General features: G+C 37.3%; 4 protein-coding genes across 4 annotated transcripts; 3 read left to right on the forward strand and 1 right to left on the reverse strand.

Annotated features, from left to right (window-relative positions):
- Positions 1-8,557: 8,557 nt before the first annotated feature.
- On the forward strand, positions 8,558-9,729 carry LOC132988692 (olfactory receptor 1E16-like). Its single transcript, XM_061056263.1, has one exon. The coding sequence runs from the start codon at positions 8,631-8,633 to the stop codon at positions 9,612-9,614; it is 984 nt and encodes a 327-aa protein (XP_060912246.1). The 5' UTR covers positions 8,558-8,630; the 3' UTR covers positions 9,615-9,729.
- A 3,008-nt stretch (positions 9,730-12,737) lies between these two features.
- Positions 12,738-14,389, forward strand: LOC132988693 (olfactory receptor 1-like). Its single transcript, XM_061056264.1, has one exon. It carries the CDS (start codon positions 12,777-12,779, stop codon positions 13,821-13,823), a length of 1,047 nt encoding a protein of 348 aa, XP_060912247.1. The 5' UTR covers positions 12,738-12,776; the 3' UTR covers positions 13,824-14,389.
- Positions 14,390-17,460: 3,071 nt separating this feature from the next.
- LOC132988695 (olfactory receptor 1E16-like) lies at positions 17,461-18,595 on the forward strand. The gene has a single exon (XM_061056265.1). The coding sequence runs from the start codon at positions 17,588-17,590 to the stop codon at positions 18,593-18,595; it is 1,008 nt and encodes a 335-aa protein (XP_060912248.1). The 5' UTR covers positions 17,461-17,587.
- Positions 18,596-20,633: 2,038 nt separating this feature from the next.
- LOC132988005 (cytochrome c oxidase assembly factor 4 homolog, mitochondrial) lies at positions 20,634-22,777 on the reverse strand. The gene is made up of 2 exons (XM_061055065.1): positions 22,619-22,777; positions 20,634-21,286 (listed from the first exon to the last, which is right to left on the reverse strand). The coding sequence occupies exon 2, from the start codon at positions 21,264-21,266 to the stop codon at positions 21,006-21,008; it is 261 nt and encodes an 86-aa protein (XP_060911048.1). The 5' UTR covers positions 21,267-21,286; positions 22,619-22,777; the 3' UTR covers positions 20,634-21,005.
- Between the last annotated feature and the right edge of the window lie 698 nt (positions 22,778-23,475).

Here is a 23,475-nt window from a genome sequence, read left to right on the forward strand (position 1 = left end):
CCGCTTCCTTTGGTCATTACATATCTCACATAATCCATCACACTGTTTAGTGTGACATGAGTTTTACTGCCTTTAAATGTTTTATCAGCAATGATTTTTAAGTATTGCTAAAGGTGTAATTCAATAAGCAATGAAGTCATTAGATTAATTTATTTAATAAATGAAGTAGAAGATGAGATTCTGATGAGTTCACAGTCAACATGCTGAAGTGATAATGAAGTGTGTTTGTGAGTCATCAAACTCTGCCGAGAAGTATTTTAAGGTGATTGTTATTATTCATAAGGAATGAAATGCCATTGTTCTGTCTATATTGTTACAATTATGTTCCTATACTGCCCTCTTGTGGAGAAACATGTCATTTCATTTAGTAATGAAGTAATCACGGTGGTCCTTTTTGTGCTCTTCTCCTTTATTGTTGAATATTTGACCATTTCTTTTGCGACCAAATTTAGTCAGAAATGAACTCTTATCAAGTCAACTTACATGCGAGTATAACTGGATCACAATACGTGAAAAAAAGGTTGGTTCTGTCTTGTGATACGTTTAATTTCCCATGATAGCAGAGTGAGACTGAACTTGTTTTTACAATCTCTTTTTAAAACTACCTTTGTTACTTAAATTTAAGTTGTTGCTATTTAGATTTATCCATTTTGTGTTCTGTTATTTATAGCATTGTCTTTAGTGAAGGGTTCTTAAACATTTTTTGACAAGGTTCTTCAAGAAAACCTGAAGCCCACTTACAGAACAAAGTAATTGTATTGGTCCAAAATACACAGAACGGTAGTCAGTAGTCAGTTTGCCTCAATTTATTAGTTTACAATAAGACCACCTCCTTACATATCTTTTATCTATGCTTTGGACTTAAGTCAACACCAATGCCACAGCCTTTCATCTTTACCCAAAGCAGGTATTTTAAGGTTGTTCTAATGGTTTGGTAGTCATCATAGGCCATAACATCGGGTACGTCTTTGACATTGTTGTGTCAGAACTCTGACACAATGATATAGGATGTTATTTGATTCCACTCTTGGACTGTGGGGGCTTTGTCTTCATATTCATATTCTACTTGCCTGTCCACAGATCCTATAGTAGGATAGACTTCTTTGACGCTGAACTTGTACCCTTTGCCGTAAATGTTAAATATCACAGCGTTGTTATCTCAGACCAAAGCCCCTTGACCTTTTCACTCCGTTTAGACCATATAAATAAACCACACACTTCTTGAATACTAAACTCACACTTACTTGCCGAAAAATACATTTCATGAATACTTGAAAGCTCAGATTTCCCTTTACTTTGAAACCAACAACATCCCTGGGACCTCTCCCTCCGTTCTCTGGGAAGCATTCAAAGCTCACATAAGAGGCAGTATAATCTCATTTGGAACTCCAAGAAAGAAAGAACATAAAACAAAGTTAAAAATATAAGAAGACCAGATTAAATTACTAGACATTGAGAATGCACCACCACCCCTCTCCCGTTTTACACCAAACCATAGCAACACTCAAGTATGAATACAACAAAATCATATCTGCGAAGATAAGTAAAGCCTTTCTTTATACCAGGCAAAAATATTTTCAATTTGGTGACAAGCCACACAAACTCTTATCTAGAGAGCTTATAGAAAAAAATAGAAAGAAGAATGCACAGAATTAAAGCTGAAGATAATATTCCTTACAAAACATGAAGATATAAAAGACAGGTTTCTACAATTCTACAATACATTTAGCAGACACGTATATCCAAAGCGACATACATCAGAGAGTAAGTACAACACAAGCAAGAATCTAGAAATGTCAGTAAGTGCAAACGAACAGCTTTGAGTCCGATCGGACACACAGGTCCTGATAGGCAAAGGCACAGCACAACATCGACAGCTGTTCTTGAGAGTCCTAATCAGCATCAAAACCATCCTAACATCGTCACAGGGATTATCAAACAAAACCATCATCATCATTGTCATCATTCATATCATTAAGTGCGTAGGTTTCTATGAAAGAGTGGGTCTTTAGCTTTTTCTTAAAGGTGCAAAGGGATCGAATGGGGTTTGGAAGCTCATTCCACCACCGGGGGGCGACAGAGGAGAAGAGTCCAGTTAGAATCTAAGGACCCTGTTGTGAAGGTTGGATCAGACGCCTTTCATTGGCAGAGCGTAGTGGGCGGGAGGGAGTGTAGACCTGGATTAACGAGTTTAGGTCAGGAGGATCCGTTTTTGTTGCTGCTTTGTAAGCGAGCAGCAGAGTTTTAAATTTGATGCGGGCAGTAATCGGAGCCACTGTAAGGAGGTGAACAGCGGAGGTTTAGTGAATTTTATGCTGGCTTGTACGTTTAAAAAAAATCACTCCAGAACCTGTAACTATTAAAGCATTCTTAGACAAATGTGATCTTTCCAGACTAAGCGAGGAATGCTGTGATACGTTGAACTATACAATATAACAATACAATTTCTGATTTTCAGAGCGCTAATTGCTTCGCTACCACACTCCTCTCGGATAGGACAACAAGATATGCTCGAAAGGACCGACTTCAACAATTCAAAAGAACATATCTTGTAACTACCATTCCATTACAGCAGTCCTCATAGTAGGCTACACACTACACAGCAACTGAGATGGTTGAAGAGTGAAGGTCTCTGTGGGTGGAGGGAGGGTAGGAGATGAGTGGGATGGGTTTTTAGTTTATTTGCTTGTTTGTTCGTTCCTTATATTGGGTAGTATTTTATTTCTTTATTACCTTGTTTAAATAATTCATTTGACACCTGTGCACCAGCTAGGCTATTATTTGCCATGATTATGAAGAAACAGGCAACGCTACATTATCTTTAGTGTAGTAGCGTTATATAGCCTATGTCCACTGAATAAACGAGTGAAGTCAGCAGTGTTGGGGCCTTTCAGGTAGACTACACCAAGAATGACCAGCGAGCTATTCAAGACGACGGAGCCCTCGTCATAACGAGCCAAAACAAAAGTTGTTGCTGAAGTTTCAAACATCAAACTTGATGCAGCATCTGTGAGATCAGCCCACCACTCAGAACTACACACGCCAGGTTAAACGTAATACTGAGTGATAGCACATCAAGTGGCAAGTTGAAACATCGAGCTGTTGGGAATTCAAGCTTAGCGAGACGTCGCAGTAACAGTTTGGCTTCAGTGACGTAAACAAAGCAGTAACACCGCATGTCGTCTGCGGAAGACTAAAAAGTCCTCTTAAGGACTTCATTCAGTGTTTAACGTCTCATCCTCCCGTCTGTGTGGAGTCAAAATTATTGTAAGTTAATAAACTAGGAGTAAAACACTCACAAAAAATAAGAGGGTTTGTTGCACTTTTCATAGATTCAATTAACTACAATTAAGTTATTCATAGCACTAAATGGGAGATGTTCTCAATTTTATTTAGGGACGTTTTGAGTGTTTTATACCCACAGCAAAGTTGATTTGACGAGAGTTAATTTCTTAATTAATAAAGATTGGACTGTTGAAGATGGTCCAAATATATGTCTTAAAATACAAACTGTATTTCAAACAAACAAAGACAAAAAAAAAAAAACAGAGAAGATAAGAACACAAAAAAGACACTGATACTTTATTTCTATCAGTTCAGAGAAAGAGTAGTACAGTGATTTGACTCCACAAGGGGGCAGAATAGGGACATAAAAAATTGCAAGAAGGGAAGTACTTCTCTCTTAAGAGAGGATTTGAAAGAAGCTTATTATTCAGCTTGAATTGTCGTAATTGGCAGAAAGTTCCACAATCTGGGGGCTCTGAATGCAAAGGCCTGGTCAGTTTTGTAACAAGGCAGGATTTAGGTACAATCAATCAGCAAAGCTGCATCCATTGAGGGAATGCCCAGGCACATATAGAGTTAAAAGAGCTCTTGAATATTTGGGCAATTTAAGGCTTTAAAAGTTAGCAGTAAAATCTTAAAATAAATACGGTTAAAGACGGACAGCCAGTGTGAGAGAGAGAACCCAGGAGTTAAATGCTGTAAATGTGGGTGCCTGTCAAAACTGGATCAGGAATGCTCTGTCTGAACTTTTGTTGGGGAAGTTCATGGTACCGTGACCGTATGGAAAATAAAAAATAAAAAAACTCTTCTTTTGTTTTATGACCAATTTTACTTTGACAGCCAAAAGAGAAATCTTAGAAATCTTAAATCTCTTGTACTTCCTATTGTTCCTGACTCTTCTCCCTTTATTGAATGAAGCTTTATTGGATGTTAAGCAACAAACCATGTGGTGGGAGTGAATGAATGTACCGGATAAAAAAAAAACATAAACCCTCACCAGTGAACAAAAAACCCCACCAACCTTAAGTCAAACTCAAAAGAAGAAAAATCCAAACACTTAAATACATTTAAAAGTATCAAAATTTGAATCACACCAGAGCTGGTTTTAAAATGTTAGGGAGGGAGCATAGACACTTTATGTTCTTTAGCGATAATGACTGTTTCCCTCGCTTGTTGCCCTTATTGTCAACCTTCTGTAGGTAATTTCTTTCCGGTCATTTTTTTCTGTTTAATACCTTGATGATAGGTCAATAATAACATGGTCTCAAATACTTATTTAGTGACTCAAATTATTTTTGGTATTCTGAAAGTTTAAAAAAGTACATTTTTTTTCTTTTCCGCTGCCTTCATGTTTCATTGTGTGGTAAATATTTTCATGTGTCTCGGTCTGTATGAGGGAGGCAGGGAGCCTCAAACCCTCTCAGGTTCAATTAGTTAGGTTGGTCATAACAGGTTCAAGGAAGAACGTCGTCCTCTGGGAATCAGCTCGGCGTAATGAGAAAAACAGATCACGTCTTTCTCGAGGGGGGAATGAGAAGTTAACAGTGACTTTGTGGTGATATATTCTCCTGGGTCAGAAGAAATGACAGAACCTGTTTGTAATGGATCAAAGGAAGTGAAGTTCATTTTATCATCTATGATGGGGGCATTGAAGGCTCTGTTTACTTGTAAGAAGTTTTCTTGCAACTACAGAAAGTAATATCATTACTACAGTGCAACTGTTCAGTAATTCAGCAGGCAATAATACTGCTAACATAAAAGATAAAGTTTCATCTGAAATGTTCCATGTTCATCTTGAGCTACTATGACGTCATGGCAACAAGCAATGCCAAAGTGTACAGAAAAAAAATGCAGAAATCTACAGTTGTTTATTGGTTATAAACATGTATGGGGCGCTGGTGGCGCAGTGGCTAGAGTGCGTGTCCCATGTATGGAGGCTATAGTCCTCCTAGCGGGCAGCCCGGGTTCGAATCCGACCTGTGGCTCCTTTCCCGCATGTCATTGCCCTCTCTCACTCCCTGATTTCCAACTCTATCCACTGTCCTATCTATAAAATATATCTTAAAAAAAATAAAATAAATGTGTATGTAATCAAAAGTAGTTTTATAATGAATTACCATAATTGCTCTTAGTAATGTTTGAAGCTCTGCTGTATACATCAGGCAGGGCTGTAAAATCTGCTATTTCTAAAATGTGTTAGAAATACCAGGCTGTTGTTGTTCTTTATAAAGCCTTATAAACCTTCATCTTATCAACAGGTGATTTGATTCTCTAAAGAGAACTTGTGCCACTTTTTTTTGTGAACAAACACAAAAAAAAGTATAATGTCTCCCAGCAGGCCTGAGGCTTTGGTTGCATTTCTCATTTTGTCCTCTTTTGAGGATGTGCAAGTTCCCCAGGGAATTAAATCCATTTATCTGGCAACAATCCTACCCTACCTTAATATTTAACCCCTCAGGATTATATCCCATGTAATAGTTTGAGTTCAGAGGCCCTGGAGTTTTATTAATCTCGAGAGGAGGCTCTGCTATTGCTTTTGGCACAGACTGAGAGAAATTCAATTAAGAAGAATCTGCATTTTTGTCAGGAATATAGGGTGTGCTTTTATTTAACAGAAGTGATGTTTTGTCGGGTCAGATTTATTTTCTAGGTTTCATTTTAAATGGTCAAATGTTGTTTGCTGCTACTGACAAAATATTTAGCCCTCAAATGATGTTATTATCAGAGCCCGACCGATAATATTGTCTGATATTTGCATGTCCAGTGACCATCTGAATGGGCTAATTTTATCACAGACATGCTAGACATTACTTAATTTATTCACCAGTCAAATAGCATTTCATTTGAGTATCCTAACGCAACCCGAAGTAGAGTAGAAAACCCTCGGAAATCAAAACTTTACTCACCATCACTGTGAGCCCTGAGCCTGTTTTCTGGAGACAAAGTGGTTTCTAACGTCCAGTCTTTATGTAGCTGTCATCATACTTTCAGTTGAATTTAGCTTCTTTTTTCTTAGTGTGTCCACGATCCTCACTCTCCATTGGCCTTTAACAACAGCCCCTGTAAAAAAAAAACATTGTTAATGTCATCTGAGTTTTCTACTCACAAGCTCACTAAGTGAAAGTGAGCTCACCCTATGCGCAGCTTTTGACCCACACGTGACCTAATCAGGCAAATGTTTTTTACTTTTGGATTCAAACTTACAAATATTGTTCATTTTAACTTTAATTGAAAATAATATGCCTTGTGATATGTTATAAAAGGCTGGCCATGTCCAGGAATATAAACAACAAAACACAATGCAGTATATGGCAACTGCTTGTACATCCACCCTCTTTCTTCCGACCGTGTTTTCGCCGCCCTGTTCGAGCCGACCCAAGGCCCGGTACCGGTCTGGGGTCCGGTGGTTGAGGACCCCTGCTGTATGTATGCCACACATCTGTAAGAGCAGCTTCTGTCATTGTCCTGACCTGATTCTGTAAATATTGAGATGATACTTGATATTAGATTTGAAGTGTTTGTTCTGTTGTTCTGTAAATCAAAGAGGCTGTTTTCGCAGCATGCTGTAAATCACTTTACTTTAAATCACGTCAGTTTCAGACACTGACAATTACTATATCAATCATATTACTACTGATGATCTCACTTGCATTTGTATGCACAGCGTGGCATCAATATGAATTTCCATCTGTTTCATAATTAGCTAAACACTTCTTACAGCGGCTTCAAGATTGAAATCTTCTAAACTAAATTCAGCTGTCAAAAAAAAAAATGCACACTTAATTCATGTTGACCATATTCAGATAATACAGGTTATAGACACACACACACACACACACACACACACACACACACACACACACACACACACACACGCACACACACAAATGTCTCTCAACTGCCTCTTGCAGTTTGGGAAACAGTGTTTTGCTAACTGTGTCATCATCCTGCGTGCACAGTGTCAACAAACAACTCATTAACAGCCTCATTAAGCAGAGTTGTTGTGGGGTACAACAGGGGAGTAACAAAAAAAGTTCACTTAGGAACTTCTTGTGTAAAAGATGTTTACAAGTAAACACAAGTATGATTCAGCAAAATAGTGTTCATAGTATGTACATTTTTAACAGCCATATAGAGATCAAAATCAGTTTGAACATGGCCGCTGTGTTGGTGATATCTGAGCAGTGCTTTCTTCAAGTTTGTTAAAATCTTCAACCACAATTAATGCAGCTTTGGCAACTATTATAGTTGTAACGATAGCTCCTAAAATATTGGAAATTCATAAATGAAACACACAGTCACACCGATTGACATTTTATCATGTTCATTATGATGACATTAACCAGCATTCACAACCTAGGAGACCCCACTTGGAGTTAAAAAAAACTATTGACTAGCTAGACTTGTGATTTTATGGGATAAGTCAACAAGAACAATAAAGCACGGTAACACTCATATAAATATTTCACATTTTTCTGGGAGAAAATTATGCCAAAACATATGAGGGAAAATAACCTATATTTGTTCTATAAATTCAAGATTGTTACAACTTGGGACACCGGTGGCCGAGCGGTTAGGGCGCGTGACCCATGTACGGAGGCTGTAGTCCCCGAAAGGGGGCAGGCCGGGTTCATATCAGACCTTTGGCTCCCTTCTCGCATGTCATTCCCCACTCTCTCTGTCCCTGATACCTGACTCTATCCACTGTCCTATCACTACAATAAAGGCATAAAAAGATTAAACCACTCACATCACGCTTTTATGGGAAAGAAATGAGAGTATGTTGTAGTCTTGTCTTCTGCTCTTTGTGCAAAAGCCAGTTGCCAACTTGACATTACTAAGTTAACATTGAACTTTTAATTTTTTTTAACCGTTCAGGGGCATGCTGACGTTGCTTTTTTTGAAATAACTTTTTAGGGCTTGAGCAGGCACTGAAGGGTGCAAGGACCCTCTTGAAACCCTAAGGATTATTATTTTATAATTAGTTTTTTCTTCCTCCTCTTTGCGCCCACTTTGATTTCAGCCAAAAATGTGTTGTGGACAGCTAAACAATATGCAACAAACCCCCAATAAAATGATCGGGTAATGGGTAAATGATCACTGCTATTTCAAATTGGAGCGCGCGCACACACACACACACACACGCACACGCACACGCACACGCACACGCACACGCACACACACACACACACACACACACACACACACACACACAGACCAAACACTTAAAGCGTGACAGAGCTCTGTTGCTAAAAAGAGAGAATTGCTGATTTCTATCCACACACTGAAAGAGTACACAGCACTGACGGATGCAAAGAGGAGGATTCGACTTCATTTAAACCACAATGAACTTATTCAACTCTGCTCTGGGGAAGAACATCACTTTTGTGCATCCTGCTTATTTCATAATAAGCGGTTTATCTGGCATCCCGAATATCAAATATTACTATGTCTTTCTCTTTTTTGTTTACGTTGTTTCAGTGATAGGAAACACAGTTGTGATGGCTGTAATATACTTGGATCATAATCTAAGAGCACCAAAATACATAGCAGTCTTTAATCTGGCATTTGTGGACCTGTTTGGAAACTCTGCTCTGGTGCCAAAGCTTTTGGACATCTTTCTGTTTAACCATCCCTCCATCCCCTACAACGACTGTTTGGTTTTCCTTTTTTTCTGCTACACCTGCCTTTCCATGCAGTCATTTAATTTGGTTGCACTCTCCTACGACAGATTAGTCGCCATTATCTTCCCACTGCACTATCAAGTAAAGGTGACGCACAGGTTCATGCTGTCTTTGATTGCCTCTTTCTGGGCATTCATTATCATTGCTGTTTTCATTGCCGTTGGCCTACTTACCAGACTCTCATTCTGTAAGTCTGTAATAATCAATAGCTATTTCTGTGACCATGGCCAGATATATCGACTGGCTTGCAATGACCACTATCCAAACTATGTCCTTAGTTGTTTGTACCCTGTTCTTATATTCTGGCTTCCTTTTGTTTTCATCTTGTTAAGTTACCTATATATCGGCTGTACTTTGGCCAAAGTGGCCTCGGTTCAAGAAGGACTCAAGGCCTTTAAAACGTGCATAGGTCATCTGTCTTTGGTGGCTATCTATTTCATTCCACTGTTGATCACATTTACCTTGATGGAAAACATACACCCTAATGCCAGGATCATAAATCTGTCTCTAACGTCCATTTTCCCCCCCATGTTGAACCCAATCATTTATGTTCTGCAAACACAAGAAATCAAAGAATCTGTGAAACGGCTACTAAAAATTAGAAAGAAATCTCAAATATCGAGGACAAAAATATTCACAATGTGACAGCGAAGTCACAGCTTTGGGCTATTATTCGTAGACTATTGTCAGTGGTAAATGTGAAAGGATGAAATAAGATTATAATCATGACATAAAAGACAACTATGAATCAAGTTGCTGTTTTTTAAATGAAGGATTGAAAGTTGTTTTTCTCTTCATCTGTGAAAACAGAGATAAATACATTCATTTTAAGGTCAAAGTAGATTGAAAGTATAGTATGAATCGAATAAAGATGTATGAATCATAAAAGAGGGAGAAGTTCTTGCTTTAAAAAAATGTGTTGTGCAATTTCTATGTAAATATCAGATTTTCCCTCTGCTTTTTTGAACACTGAAATCATTTACAGAGTAAGGGTTTTATCAGCATATTTAGGTTTTGAAGAAAAGCAGTAAAGAAAGTTTGTTATATTTTTAAATCAGTAAGTATACAACAAGAGTATGGTGAGACAGTACGTGTTTCAACGTAAATAACAACCTTTATTTATAGAGCACTAATCACAATTACAAAGTGCTTTACAAGGACAGAAAGATAAAGACACTCATCATGATGAAGCAAAAGGCTGTTTGTATTACACATTTTCAAGATGAAGCATTTACCCTTAATGTTTGGATATCTTCACTTTTACCATCATTTAATGTCTTCAGAAAAAGTGTTTATTTGCTCGTACATTAGTAGTCTTTAATATCTCTATGATCAGACCATTTAGGGGGTTAATGTATTGACTGGTATAAAGCCTAAAACCTGTAATGAGGTGACCTTTGAGGTTATTGATTGTCACACATAATCGATTTCTTTGCTCAAAAGCCTTTAACAATCCTGTGTAGAATCTTTACTGTATCACTAATGGCAATCAGGCAGATATTGAAAAAAAAAAAAGAGAAAGACAATAAGTATTTGGAAGAGGATGTGCTGTTGTTATTGAGTGCCTCACTTTACTTAAAACAACGTCATGCCATGAACCAAATATGGTTTGAACTAATGTGTTACAGACAAGCTCACTGTATTTACCACTTCCAGTAACAATCTTTGAATCAGTATTACTGGGATCTGTTCCACATACTAATAGGCAGATGAATTTCTGCTGTTCACAGTCAGTTGATTGATAGTCTTTAAATTCAAAGCCAATTAAACTTGGTTTAAAATTTTGAGAGTACTTGAAAGTCTGTCTGAACCCTCCTAGCACCCCTAACAAACAGGGCTCTCAAACAGCCTCAAGCGTCAAGTGTCCGCTTGAGGCTGGCTCCTGGAAGTCCAATACACACAACAGGCAAAAAAGCCGCGTTTACAGCATAAATTAAATGTTTACAGCATGGTACCATTGGTGGTGAATTTTTGAAAAAATGGCTCCGTTTTGTTAGATAGGCCTACTTTTATCTACTGAAAGTTAGGTTGAGACACCATTTGGCGGCTTCTGCCGATGAGCCTCCAGAGCCCGTAACAGATGGCTGACGTCACTCAGGCTTCATCCATCAATGTTTACAGTCTATGATCTTACCCAACTCTCCCCTACGCTACTTCCTGTTTGGATAAAAACCTCATTTTATTTTGCAAGGAAATAAGGTGCAGAGTAGGGGTAGGTGCTTTGTCATTTTGAATTTCCCTCGGGATCAATAAAGTATCTATCTATCTATCTATCTATCTATCTAGTAACAATATGTTTGTCCCTGTAATTTCAGCTAATACACAGAAAACCTGTTTTAAGGCATTACATAGGAAACGTTAGTTGTCTGATGCTAAGGGCCAGATCCTGATCACACCCCATCCTCTCCACGTCTGTGGTAAATCCCGAGCATGTAAAAGTTATCTTACAGTTAGTCCCTATGAAAATAAAAAGTGTTTTTAATGTCGTCGACGTCGACCATCGTCCTGTTTTCCTTTCTCTCTTAAAACATCGATTCAGGCACTGTTTTAAAAGTATAAATTTAGCACCGATATCGGAAAAAACCCAAAGGATACCAAAATCCACTCTACAACTCCTAAGACCTCCTTTGCCAGACAGCAGTGGTTGAAAAAAAATTATTCCAGAAGAATGTTGAAGGCAGGTGGAAATAAAAGCTTATCTTGCATGTGCTGAATACAAACCAGCTTCTTTACTTGGTCATTTATTGTTTATGAGGGAAGTTCTTTTACTCTTAAATTCTACTCTTCAAATTAAATGTTCTGTAGTTCTAACAATTCAGCAGAGTAATACATCTTCTCTCTACATAATCTAATTGTGTCAATTACAGGCGATTGATTAAAACAATATTCAAGCACATCCACAATTTCTATTTGGGCTTATAGCAGTATTGGGACTGAATACGTCATAAAAACGGTAAGGTGTAGTTTGTTCAAGCTCATATTTCTTTGTCAGATCTTTTGTTAATTGATCAGGGATACAAGTGATGGAGCGGACTTGTTATCGCCAGTATTAAAAAATATTATAGACTGACATGGGTTGAAGCCAAAGGACTTTATCAGGACAACCTCGGCCTAGTCAGTCATGGCAAATAACTTCTTACCAATGAGTCTGTTTCTACCTGTTTAATAAGGTTTTTTTCTTTTCCATTATTGCCATGTATTTTCTAATTGATAATGGTCTCTGTAAAAAATACAACAAAAATGGTGATCCAGATCTTCTCATTCATAGTGTTGCGAGATAACTCTTGTTGTAAAATGGGGTTTTAAAAATGAAAATAAATACACTGATTTATGCTCGGTTGTAGTTGTTCCAGTGGGGAGTGGATTTTGGTTGTGTTTAATATGATTGGTATTACTGTAAAGTTTTGATTTTATCTAAAGATACTGACGTGATGATGGATTGTGCTTCTACATAGATACAAGTAGAAACAACAGGCTACAAAAAAATGGAATTGAAATGATTATTGAAATGTACGTGATTCGACTTTCTACTTCTATTTAATCTCATTTTCATAATAGATGGAATGACTTCTTGGTGGCAGTAGTTACTGCATCTCAGTTGATAGTTGAACAAAACAATGACATAAGCCGAGACAGTCACACGAGAGACATGTATGGGATCTTGAGTGACAGGGCTAACTACACATCTCCTGTCTCTCTGGGACAAAGGAATAATAGTATAACTGTCAGGCCCCTCACAAATGGAGCCACAAGAGTGATCTACACACTTGATTCACAGGTGAGTTTAACATATTCAGCTTTAATCAAATGGTGAAACAATGTTCTCCTCAAATGCGTGTTTTGTTTCTACATCTAGGGAAACAGGCGTTCAGAATGGGTCCAGAAGTAAGAGCTGCCATCATATTGAATGCCTCATTTGTTCGTCCTGCAAAGTTCTATCTCAATGGGTTCACCAACATGCCTCATGAAAAGTATTACTATGTGTTTTTGTGTTTTGTCTACATCATGACTGTTCTGGGGAATGGCCTCCTTCTCACGGTCATTTACCTGGTGGAGGCCCTGCATACTCCTAAATACATGCTGGTGTTTAACCTGGCTTTCGCTGATTTGTGTGGCAGCACTGCTCTCATCCCGAAACTCTTAGAAACATTCTTGTTTAACAAAAGGTACATTGTCTATGAGGCGTGTTTGAGTTATATGTTCTTTGTTTTATTCTTTGCAAGCATGCAGTCATGGACGCTTGTCACAATGGCCTATGACAGATTCATTGCAATTTGTTTTCCTTTAAGGTACCATAGTATTGTGACTAAACCAGCTATTGGCTTAATGCTTCTGTTTTCATGGGTTTGTATAGTGAGTATTATGGTGCCCATTATTAAGCTCTTTGATCGCCTCTCATTTTGTAGATCTTTGGTGATACAGACTTTTTTCTGTGATCACTCCCCTGTTTATCGTCTGGCTTGTAATGACACCTCTATAAATAACATTATGGCATATGTTGCTTTTCTAGCATTTATTTGTATTCCTTTTGTATTGATAGGCTTGACATATATGTGTATTTCAATAGCACTGAGCAGGATAGCATCAGGACAGGAACGACTCAAAGCATTCAAAACTTGTAGCTCTCATCTGATCCTTGTGGCAATTTTCTACCTCCCATTATTTGGCTCCAACATAGCGACAGTGACGACCAACCTTCAACCAAATGTCCGAATGATTAACTCCTCTCTGACACACACCATACCAGCTCTGCTCAACCCAATTATCTACTCTTTAAAGACAGAGGAAGTGCTGAGCTCTATGAAGAAGCTTTTGAACAGAAAAAGAATTACTAACACAACTAAGAAATTGTGACCTCTTCATCACTTCCATAATGTCTTGTTTAAGGAGTGTTTACTTTTTATTCTAAACTCTTACATAAGTGCTGTAAGTATATTTCAAGGATTTATTTTTTAATCATGTGCTGTTGCTGTAAAAAAAGGGGCATGATATGCCTTGTATTTCACGAGAGGTGATTCTGTGCCAGTACAATTGTTGTTGTTTCTGCGTTCCGTTTATCATACCAATTATTTTGGTCAAATATCCACTTCTTCAATTTCATTAATTACTGTTTTACATTTTTGAAAATTGTACAAGATGTTATAATGTCTGTCTTGAGAGTTGGATCTCCCAGACCGACATTTGACTGTGAACAGGCCCCTGTCTTGTCCAGTCCAAGTCCATCAATCCACTGGAACTTGAGGTCAACCTTTTAGAACTAATTTGATGTCAATCCATTGTTTTAGTTGATATTTGAGGAAAAAAGCCTAATATTATACTGCTCCTGCTCCTTATTTATTTTGAATGCTTTTCTTTGTCATATATTATAGTAAACTAAATGTCCTTAGGTTTTGAGTTTTGGTTGAATAAAACAAACTATATCAATGCATGCCCATTGTTTCATTCAAATTATTACAAAATGCTCTCTGATTTTTCCAAAATGTCATAGATTAATTCAGAGTTTTTGAAAGAATGCGATGTGTATAAATGTGCAACACAAAACAAAGATAGATATTTAAGGGGACCTATGCATTCCTCATTAAGCATGGCAAAATCAACTGAAATCACAGCAAAATATTCATACAACATTTTATATTTTTGATAATTATTAATCATACGCTACATGCTGGTCACATTGGCTGAAGTGGTGTACACTTCAACATAAGGCTGGGCGAAGAAAAATTTTGTTACAAAAAAAAAATGTCATATCAGTCAAAATCAATAATTTGTCACAATACTGTAAATGTCATATCAATATTTCTTACAAATTTAAAGGCTGTTTTTTGCTCCTGAGTGAGAGTTTTCATTCTGTTCCAAACGTCTGTAAGCCTGCCTACCCATATCCCTGCGACATTGTTGTCGTCTTTTTCTTCTCTTTATTGTCGGGTGGCAGCTAGTGTTTAAGGCCCACTTCAACATGATGCAACTTAACAACTGCTTTTTGATCTTCATATCATCATTCAATCTTTTAGTTGAGATTTAAATTAGACAGCTACCTGTTTAGAGTATTTTAAGGCTACAACAACGCACAGCAGTGCCTTGTACCAAATGCAAACATCTGCACATTATGCTCACATTAACAATGCTAGTATGCTGATATTAAGCATATATACAATGTGCACTAAATGCTGAGCTTGTTGGTTTGCTATCACTAACACTTACACAATAGCACTGAAGACACAGTACAGCTGAAGTTGGTTTAAGTGTCTTTATTTTGTAAGTCTTTGTAACAACCCAAGATTCAAGACAGATTCCAAAGGAGGATTTTGTGTACCTCATTATATGGGAACTCAGCAGATATTTGTCATGACATTTAATGACAAAATAAAGATTTTCAGTGTACTTGTGGGTCCAAAGGGAACATAAGTTGTTGGATATAAAGCCTTAAATCTAACTCATATTTGATTAAAGGTTACATATTATACTTCTTTTCAACAAGTTTCAATAAGTCTCAGGGCTCCCTAAACCATGTCTTTGAAGTTGTGTGCTCAAAATCCACTCTGATCCTGTATTTGATCATGCCTATAAGCCCCTCTATTTCAGCCCTGCTCAGAACAGGCTGTTTCTGTGTCTGTAACTTTAAATGCAAATAAGCTGTGTCTGACCACACCCCTCTTTGGAAAGGCTTGGGTGACTTTGGCTTTCTGGCTCCATGCCCTGTTGTTTATGATGAAAAGGTGGACTCAGAGGGCAGAACACCTAGCTGTGGAAGTGTCACCCACCTGGGGGAGGGGTTACATTCCTTTGAGAAGTCATGAAGGGGAAAATCTCCAAACGGCCTATTTGAGCACACATTTTCTGAAAAGTGGAGCAGGCAAAAAATCAAGCTGCAACCTCCAGTATTTAAAAATGAAGCCCATATGTACATGTTTCTTTTTATTTATTTAATTATATAAATATATGTTTTGTTTAATTTTACATTTTTTCTCTGTTGTGTCTTGGGATATAAATGTAAATATCTCATGTGATCCTGATATCACTCTCGAAAAGTGTAAACTAAGTTAAAGGTTATGGTATTGTTTTGGTTTGTAAAAACTTGTATGAATGACTCTGTGAGGGAAAGCATGAAACTAATAAAACATAATTCTATTTAAAAAAAAAAAAAAATTAATTAAGCCCATATGGAAGTACAAAATCCTGCAGTTTTTTGAGTGTCTGTTTGAGGCTGGCTGCAGGCTGCAGAAACACTGGAAGTCACATACACATCCGGTCAAAATAGCCAGTTTTTACTACAGAAGTTAACATATTTACAGCCTGGTACAAAAAACTAAATAGATCTAATTAGCTAATTTCTCTATCAGGACATACTGTACAGGGGGGATGAATTCATTGATAACTCATCTATTTTGATTTTATGAAGGATAAGCGATATTCAGCATGGCAGCAGTCATCGATGGGACTCCAAAGCCTGGATAGCTTTTTTCAGGTGTTTAACTGGTATTGAAGAAACACATTTTTTATACATTTAGCCTCTAGCAAAGTGTCTCTGTCGATGGCAGTGTCACTATATGAGTTGGCAGGTTGTCCATCACACTCGTCAGCATTGAAATGTATTGTGACTTAAGAATTGATTGCCATGAAACTTCTTACAATAATCTTTTGCCCCTGGGAGATTATTCCTATTAATACTTGAGATTCTCTGAATTGTTCTGTAGCGCCTCCACGAGGTTGAGAGTTGTGATTTTGAGAGCAACATTTGAACAGCTACTAGATAGATTGCTTTCAATTTGGTGACATTTCCAATGTCCCTGACTGAATCAGTTGTTAATAATTAGTATAGCTTATGACTTTGTTCACCATCGACACAGCCAACATTATTAGGCCACATTATAATTTTTCAAAACTTACATTTCTGACTAATTATGTTGATTGTGTTTAAAAATATGTAATGTGTCTTCTTCGTGAAAAGTAAGCTTAAATAAGTATGATGAAAATGCTACGGCTATTTCACAAATATTTCCCCATGCAGGAATTGCTCACTTCAATAAACATCAAATGAAACATGGTGTTATGTATGACATGCTCACATGATCAATGGACACATTTGTTTTTTTTTTCCCCTTAAACTAGCTTCATGTTGTGGAGAATATTACTATTACTGTTTAATGTTTACCACTGTATATTTGTGTTAATATTGCATATTGTACCTCAAATCAAGTTACTTTCTATATCTAGTTACATGTTTCAATGAAGCAAGCCTTTCTTTAAATCGCTCCTTAAATAAGCTGTTATTTCTAAATCTTTCTTGATATGAATCATGGATGTGCTGAGTATTCAGTATCCTGTAGTGAACGTTCAGCCAGTTGCAGCAGAGATGACTACAACTTAAGAACAGTAAAGTTTACTTTCTATCCAACTGATGACCATGTGACGCTGCCCTATGCATTTCTGCTGTATAAAAGTCAGAGCTCACACAGTACCACTCACTTTAATGAGGCGCACACTTGATGTTGTCTGAGGTGAGCTTGGCTCCAACATTTCCACTTACTGCGTCTACTTGTTTCTACAATTTACTGCGTCGTTCTTTGTCATTTCAGCGGTTATTTTTGACCTTACATCTAGGGAAACAGGCGTTCGCAATGGGTCCAGAAGTAAGAGCTGCCATCATATTGAATGCCTCATTTGTTCGTCCTGCAAAGTTCTATCTCAATGGGTTCACCAACATGCCTCATGAAAAGTATTACTATGTGTTTTTGTGTTTTGTCTACATCATGACTGTTCTGGGGAATGGCCTCCTTCTCACAGTCATTTACCTGGTGGAGGCCCTGCATACTCCTAAATACATGCTGGTGTTTAACCTGGCTTTCGTTGATTTGTGTGGCAGCACTGCTCTCATCCCAAAACTCTTGGACACATTCTTGTTTAACAAAAGGTACATTGTCTATGAGGCGTGTTTGAGTTATATGTTCTTTGTTTTATTCTTTATAAGTGTGCAGTCATGGACGCTTGTTGCAATGGCATATGACAGATTGATAGCAATTTGTTTTCCTTTAAGGTACCATAGTATTGTGACTAAACCAGCTATTGCCGTAATGCTTCTGTTGTCATGGGTTTTTATGCTCAGTGTAGTAGCATACATGGTTAAGCTTATTGATCGCCTCTCATTCTGTGGATCTTTGGTGGTACACAGTTATTTCTGCGATCACTCCCCTGTATTCCGACTGGCTTGTAATGACATATCCTTCAGTCACTTCTATGAACTTGTTGCTGCAATGATAATCATCTGGTTGCCTCCTTTATTGATAGCAGTGACATACTTTTGCATTTTCACAGCACTGAGCAGGATAGCGTCAGGAGAGGAACGACTCAAAGCGCTGAAAACGTGTTCTTCTCATCTGATCCTTGTGGCTCTTTTCTTCTTTCCTATTATTGGCACCAACATAGCTTCCCAATTCTCCTTTGTCCATCCTAATGCCAGGATTGTAGGCTACACTCTGACAAACACCATACCTGCTCTTCTCAACCCTATCGTTTACTCTTTAAAGACTGAAGAAGTGCTGAACTCTTTAAAAAAGCTTTGCAAAAGAAATAGTATCAACAACACATCCTCATCCAGGAAGGTGAAATCTGTGATGTTGCTGTCCTGATACATTAAGGAGTGTTACAATTAACAACTGTTTGTTACTTTTTACATTTAACATTTTAATAAAAAGTGCTACAAAGATATCTGAGGGGGAAAAGACAATCGTGTTATTTTGTTGTATTTTGCAAAGTTAGCAGACTCAAGGAAATTGTTTCACTACATGTTGTAAGTCATACTGTGATCTTTCCAGGCAAAATGTGATCTATGGAGCTTATTAGAATTTAATATTCAGGATCAAATCATCCTTTAATCTACCTAAACTTTTAATTATTTTATTATTGAACGACTCAGGTTTCATTTTAAGAACCTTTTTTTTTTAATCATCCTACCTATATTTACTATCTCTAGCCTTTGATTGTATTTTCTTTCTGTAAGACATGGAAGCTGTTCATAAGCGGGCTTTCTTTATCTTTCATTCTCTAAAGTATTATAATCCATGTGGAAAAGGAACCACACCAATATGTGCATAGTTCTCAAAAGTCCCAGCATATAGTCAGAAGTCAAATAATGATTTGCATGAGTTGAACAGTTGACAAGAAAATATTGAGTATCAAGGCTCAATCAGGACATGGTTTTTGGGTGGATTCCACCATCTAGTGGTTTTGCTTGTATCCTACATGATATGTGGATCCAATTTGTCACACAAACTGGAAAGGTTGCCTACATAAGCAGAGTTAGACAACTTTCTAACACGTCATTAATATGTCACAGTTTGACAGTGTCAGCTATGATTTTGTGTCTGTAATATTGTTACAATTTACACATTGATCAGATATCTGAGTTGTGTGTGTTGCAGTTGACGGTTTTGCCACTCGATGTCACTGTTGTTAAATTACATTAGCTGTAGATAATGGTTGTGTGCTTCAGTAATCAACTAATCATAATGATTTTCACATTTTACTTACCTTTTCGTTGCGGTTTCTTAAGAGTGTATCCATGGTAGCGGCAGTAACAGATGTAAAAATACTTTTTTTTCGGCCGTTAGCCAGCTCGAGGTATTCAGACTTGAGAGGCAACTTTGTAGCAAACGCTGCATTAAAAAAAAATGGTTTATCGCTGATTGGCTGCAGAAAGTGAACGCGTCATATCTGCGACAATGTTTTGGTTAGTTTGGACGTTACGCTCTAACTAGTTAAGATGTACCTTAAGTCTCTGTGGTCCAACCAAACAATGGAACCATAACTTAAGACACAACTTATACAAAGCTGGTCCAACAGGTCACAGGACTTTATATTCATTTTATGATAAAATCAGAAATATTATTAAGATATCAAATCAAGTTTATTTGTATAGCACATTTAAAAACAGCTTCATCTGACCAAAGTGCTTTATAGGCAATGCATAAAAGCAAGAAATTAAAAATTAATGTATACATATGCACATACATACATATATATATATATGTACATACACGTACATATATACACATAATACACACACACAAACATATATATATGCATACACATATATACATGTAGCATACATACATATTACAAACACATACATACCCTCATACCTACATGCACATGCATACATACAGATACATACCTAAGCTCAATATATGGGATCTGTTTCAACTTGTTTTAAATGCCAGGGAAAAAAGGTGAGTTTTGAGTTTTGGTTTGAATGGATTTAACGAGTTGATTTGTCTGATGGAGGGAGGCAGTTGATTCCACAGACGGGGGCCGGCCACTGAGAAGGCACGGTCACCTCTGAGTTTTCGTTGAGCTCGAGGGACTACAAGGAGCGACTGTTCAGAGGACCTAACTGGGCATGATGGGATGTAGGGGGTTACAAGTTCTGTTAAATACGGGGGGGCTAGACCATGTAGTGACTTAAAAACAAGTAGTAGAATTTTAAAATGGACTCTAAGATCTACAGGGAGCCAGTGAAGGGAAGCGAGTACAGAGGTGATGTTATCTCTTGCATTGTGCCAACATTATTAAACCCATCAAGTCTTCACATATAAGTTTCAACACATCCACTTTGAGCTTCAAGGATATCTTTAGTGCTAGTCAAGAAAAACTCTGTGTACCTCAAAGGTCTTTTAGAATATTTATTTTTTTGTTATTTTTGTATGCACAAACTCTTGATCTGAGCAAATCATGTACGTACTTATGTGTTTGTAAAGAAAACAAATCCCCACAGAGGATTGTGGCAAGTGACGTTTTGATTTCTGTCACTTTCGGCTGACATCTGTCAGTAATAGATAAACAGACACATAGTTTCATCACCAAGTACTTCAATTAGAGGGAACCCAATAACATCGTAAGAAAGTGAAAGCTTAATTTATTGACGTATAAATCATTATAGTCTTCCCACCTCATGCAGAACAAGAAGGTTCTGAAAAACACATCCCGTTCCTGTGCTTGGGTTTCAGTTGGATGTTGTGATATCAGCTGGATGTTGTGATATCAGCTGGTTGCAGACTCAGCTGAAGTGGAGGTTTGCTGCTGCTTCCTCAGCTTTTCTCTCTGTGCATTTTGGAAATTCATCATGCAGCTTTTGAAAGTCTGGACCTGGCTCTGGCACACTCTCCAGTCCTGGTGTTCAGCCATGCACTCCTGCACTGCGTAGTGAAGCTCGGCACAGCCGGTGCGGGATATCATCCGTTCAACAGGGTCGTCCTCGTCCTCCTCTTTACGGCTGCGGTCATGTGGGGAAGGGGACGCCATCCTGTTCCGTGTGAAGCAGTCTGGACATGAGGACAACAAATTAAGTTATAAAGGATTTTTTAAAAAACCACAGAACAGTCAATTTCTGACTGCCTTATTTTCTAAATCTTTATTAGAAAAAATAAACAGCATATTGTCCCTGTAGTCTCTACCCTAACAATACAAGATCACCATGTCTCAATCTTTAATATTTTCAATAGAAATGAAACTTTTTGGTACTAAAATTAGAAAAGCAACTGCTTAGATGGCATTTTGTTTCATTAAAGTTAGATTAAGTCCTGAATAGTTTAATTGATTAAGGTAAAATAAATTATTGGGGATGCATGTTATTGCAAATATTGCAAGTTGTGACCTCTATGGTTGTGACACAGTGTCATGACTTTTGCATAGCTTCTGGGTATTCCTACTCATGGGAACCTTTTAATCCAGTGTTTCCCAAAGTGGGGGGTCGGGACCCCCAGGTGGATCACCAGCCACCAAGAGGGGGGTCGCAAGATGCCTTCCATAATTTTTTTTTAAATCATTTAAAAGTGCATAAGAATATCTTTTTACCCATTTTTGCAAATATACTAAAAGTAGTCCAATGTCATAAAAGACAGTATCATTAAGTGAAATTGAAATGAAATTAATGTGTACATTTTTTATAGGTTTTAGGCTGTTGTATTATTTTGTGTTAGTAGTTTTTGGATAGGTTTATTAGTGTGTGCGTGGCTGTCGTTACGTTATATACCTAACTAACCACCTTAAAGAACAATGGGGGGGTCCCCAGTTTCTGTCACGACCTGAAAAGTTTGGGAAGCCCTGTTTTAATCTATCCATTCTACAAAGTTAACATCAGTCTGACATTAGGAGAAATATATTGTAGCCTACTGCAGTCAACACTGTGTAGGTGATATGTAGGTAAACACCAAATACTGTAAATATTACAGGTAGGTATGGTATAAACTTAAGGGCACTTGTGTACTTTACCTGACAATTGTCATTTTATTTAAATTAAATGTTTCACTCAAGAGGAAAAATACAATATTCCCACACATTGGACAGATATAATACATATATATATATATATAGATGTTAAGTAATGTTTGTGAATTACAGTTTTACTTATCCTATAAAGCTTCACAGAGTTTAGCCTTAAATGTAGGCTTAATTACCTTATGGTTTTAACTATAAAGTATGATATCTATTTCGGGGTCATTTAACATACACAGGTTGTTGTTTTGTTTAAAATGTAGTTATATTTAGGTCAAAAGCGACAGCGTGCACCTTGCCCTGATCCAATCCTTCACAAAAGGTTAAATAACATCATCGAGAATTCACCTAACTAACGCAGATGTTCATAGCCCTCTTACCTTTTTGTTTTCTTTAAGCCAGTTTTCCTCTCAAGACATTGAATTTAAGCTTCCATAACCTGCATTTAAAGCTCTAAACTTTGTTTATCCGGCAGTGGAAAAAAATGCCTTCACGGTGTCACACGGCGGACATATTTCGGCGGGGGACTAGTGCATCCATACAACAGTTCCGTCGATGCATTACATCACTTCCGCTCTGTAGTTCTCGGTAGTATGACTTTTATTAGCCTGCAGATTAATATTTTTATGCTGGGCCGAAGTAAAAATTGGAGATAGGCTAGTGTAACAACATTTTAGTAGTTCTACTTTTAGTTCTACTTTGTATCTCTTCCTTTACTACATCTCAGCCCTCCATTACTTATTGTCTTACAGCTTTAGATAGTTACCACTTCTCATGAGGCAGTTTTTTGTATCCATCTAAATAAGATCCCTTTACTTGATACGAATCTCATTCTTTGGAGTTTTAATTTGATAATAAACTCATAATATTGCAGAATATGATGGATTTCTGGAGAGTGATCTACCAAAAAGTAGATATAATAATATAAATGATGAAACCCTGAAACATCCCCAGAAAAAGTGCAATTGTCTCATTAATGTACTTTTATTTATTTAGTAAATGTATTAGAAACACTGCCTGAGTAGTCAAATGAGTAATACACTACTTGTAGTGTCCAATTCCCGTGGTATTAAAACATTGACATCAACCATTTGACTTATTTAACTTTTTGTTTCTTTCTTGATTATTGATTACTACTTAGAGAGGAATTAATTATGGCCAGCCTATCAACAGTATTAGTAGTGTTGGCATATTGCTCATCTTGTTCAAAGAGTTTCTCAAGGGAAGTTTAAAGATG

The sequence above is a fragment of the Labrus mixtus genome, chromosome 14, assembly GCF_963584025.1.
Source record: "Labrus mixtus chromosome 14, fLabMix1.1, whole genome shotgun sequence".
Classification (NCBI taxonomy): Eukaryota; Metazoa; Chordata; class Actinopteri; order Labriformes; family Labridae; genus Labrus; species Labrus mixtus.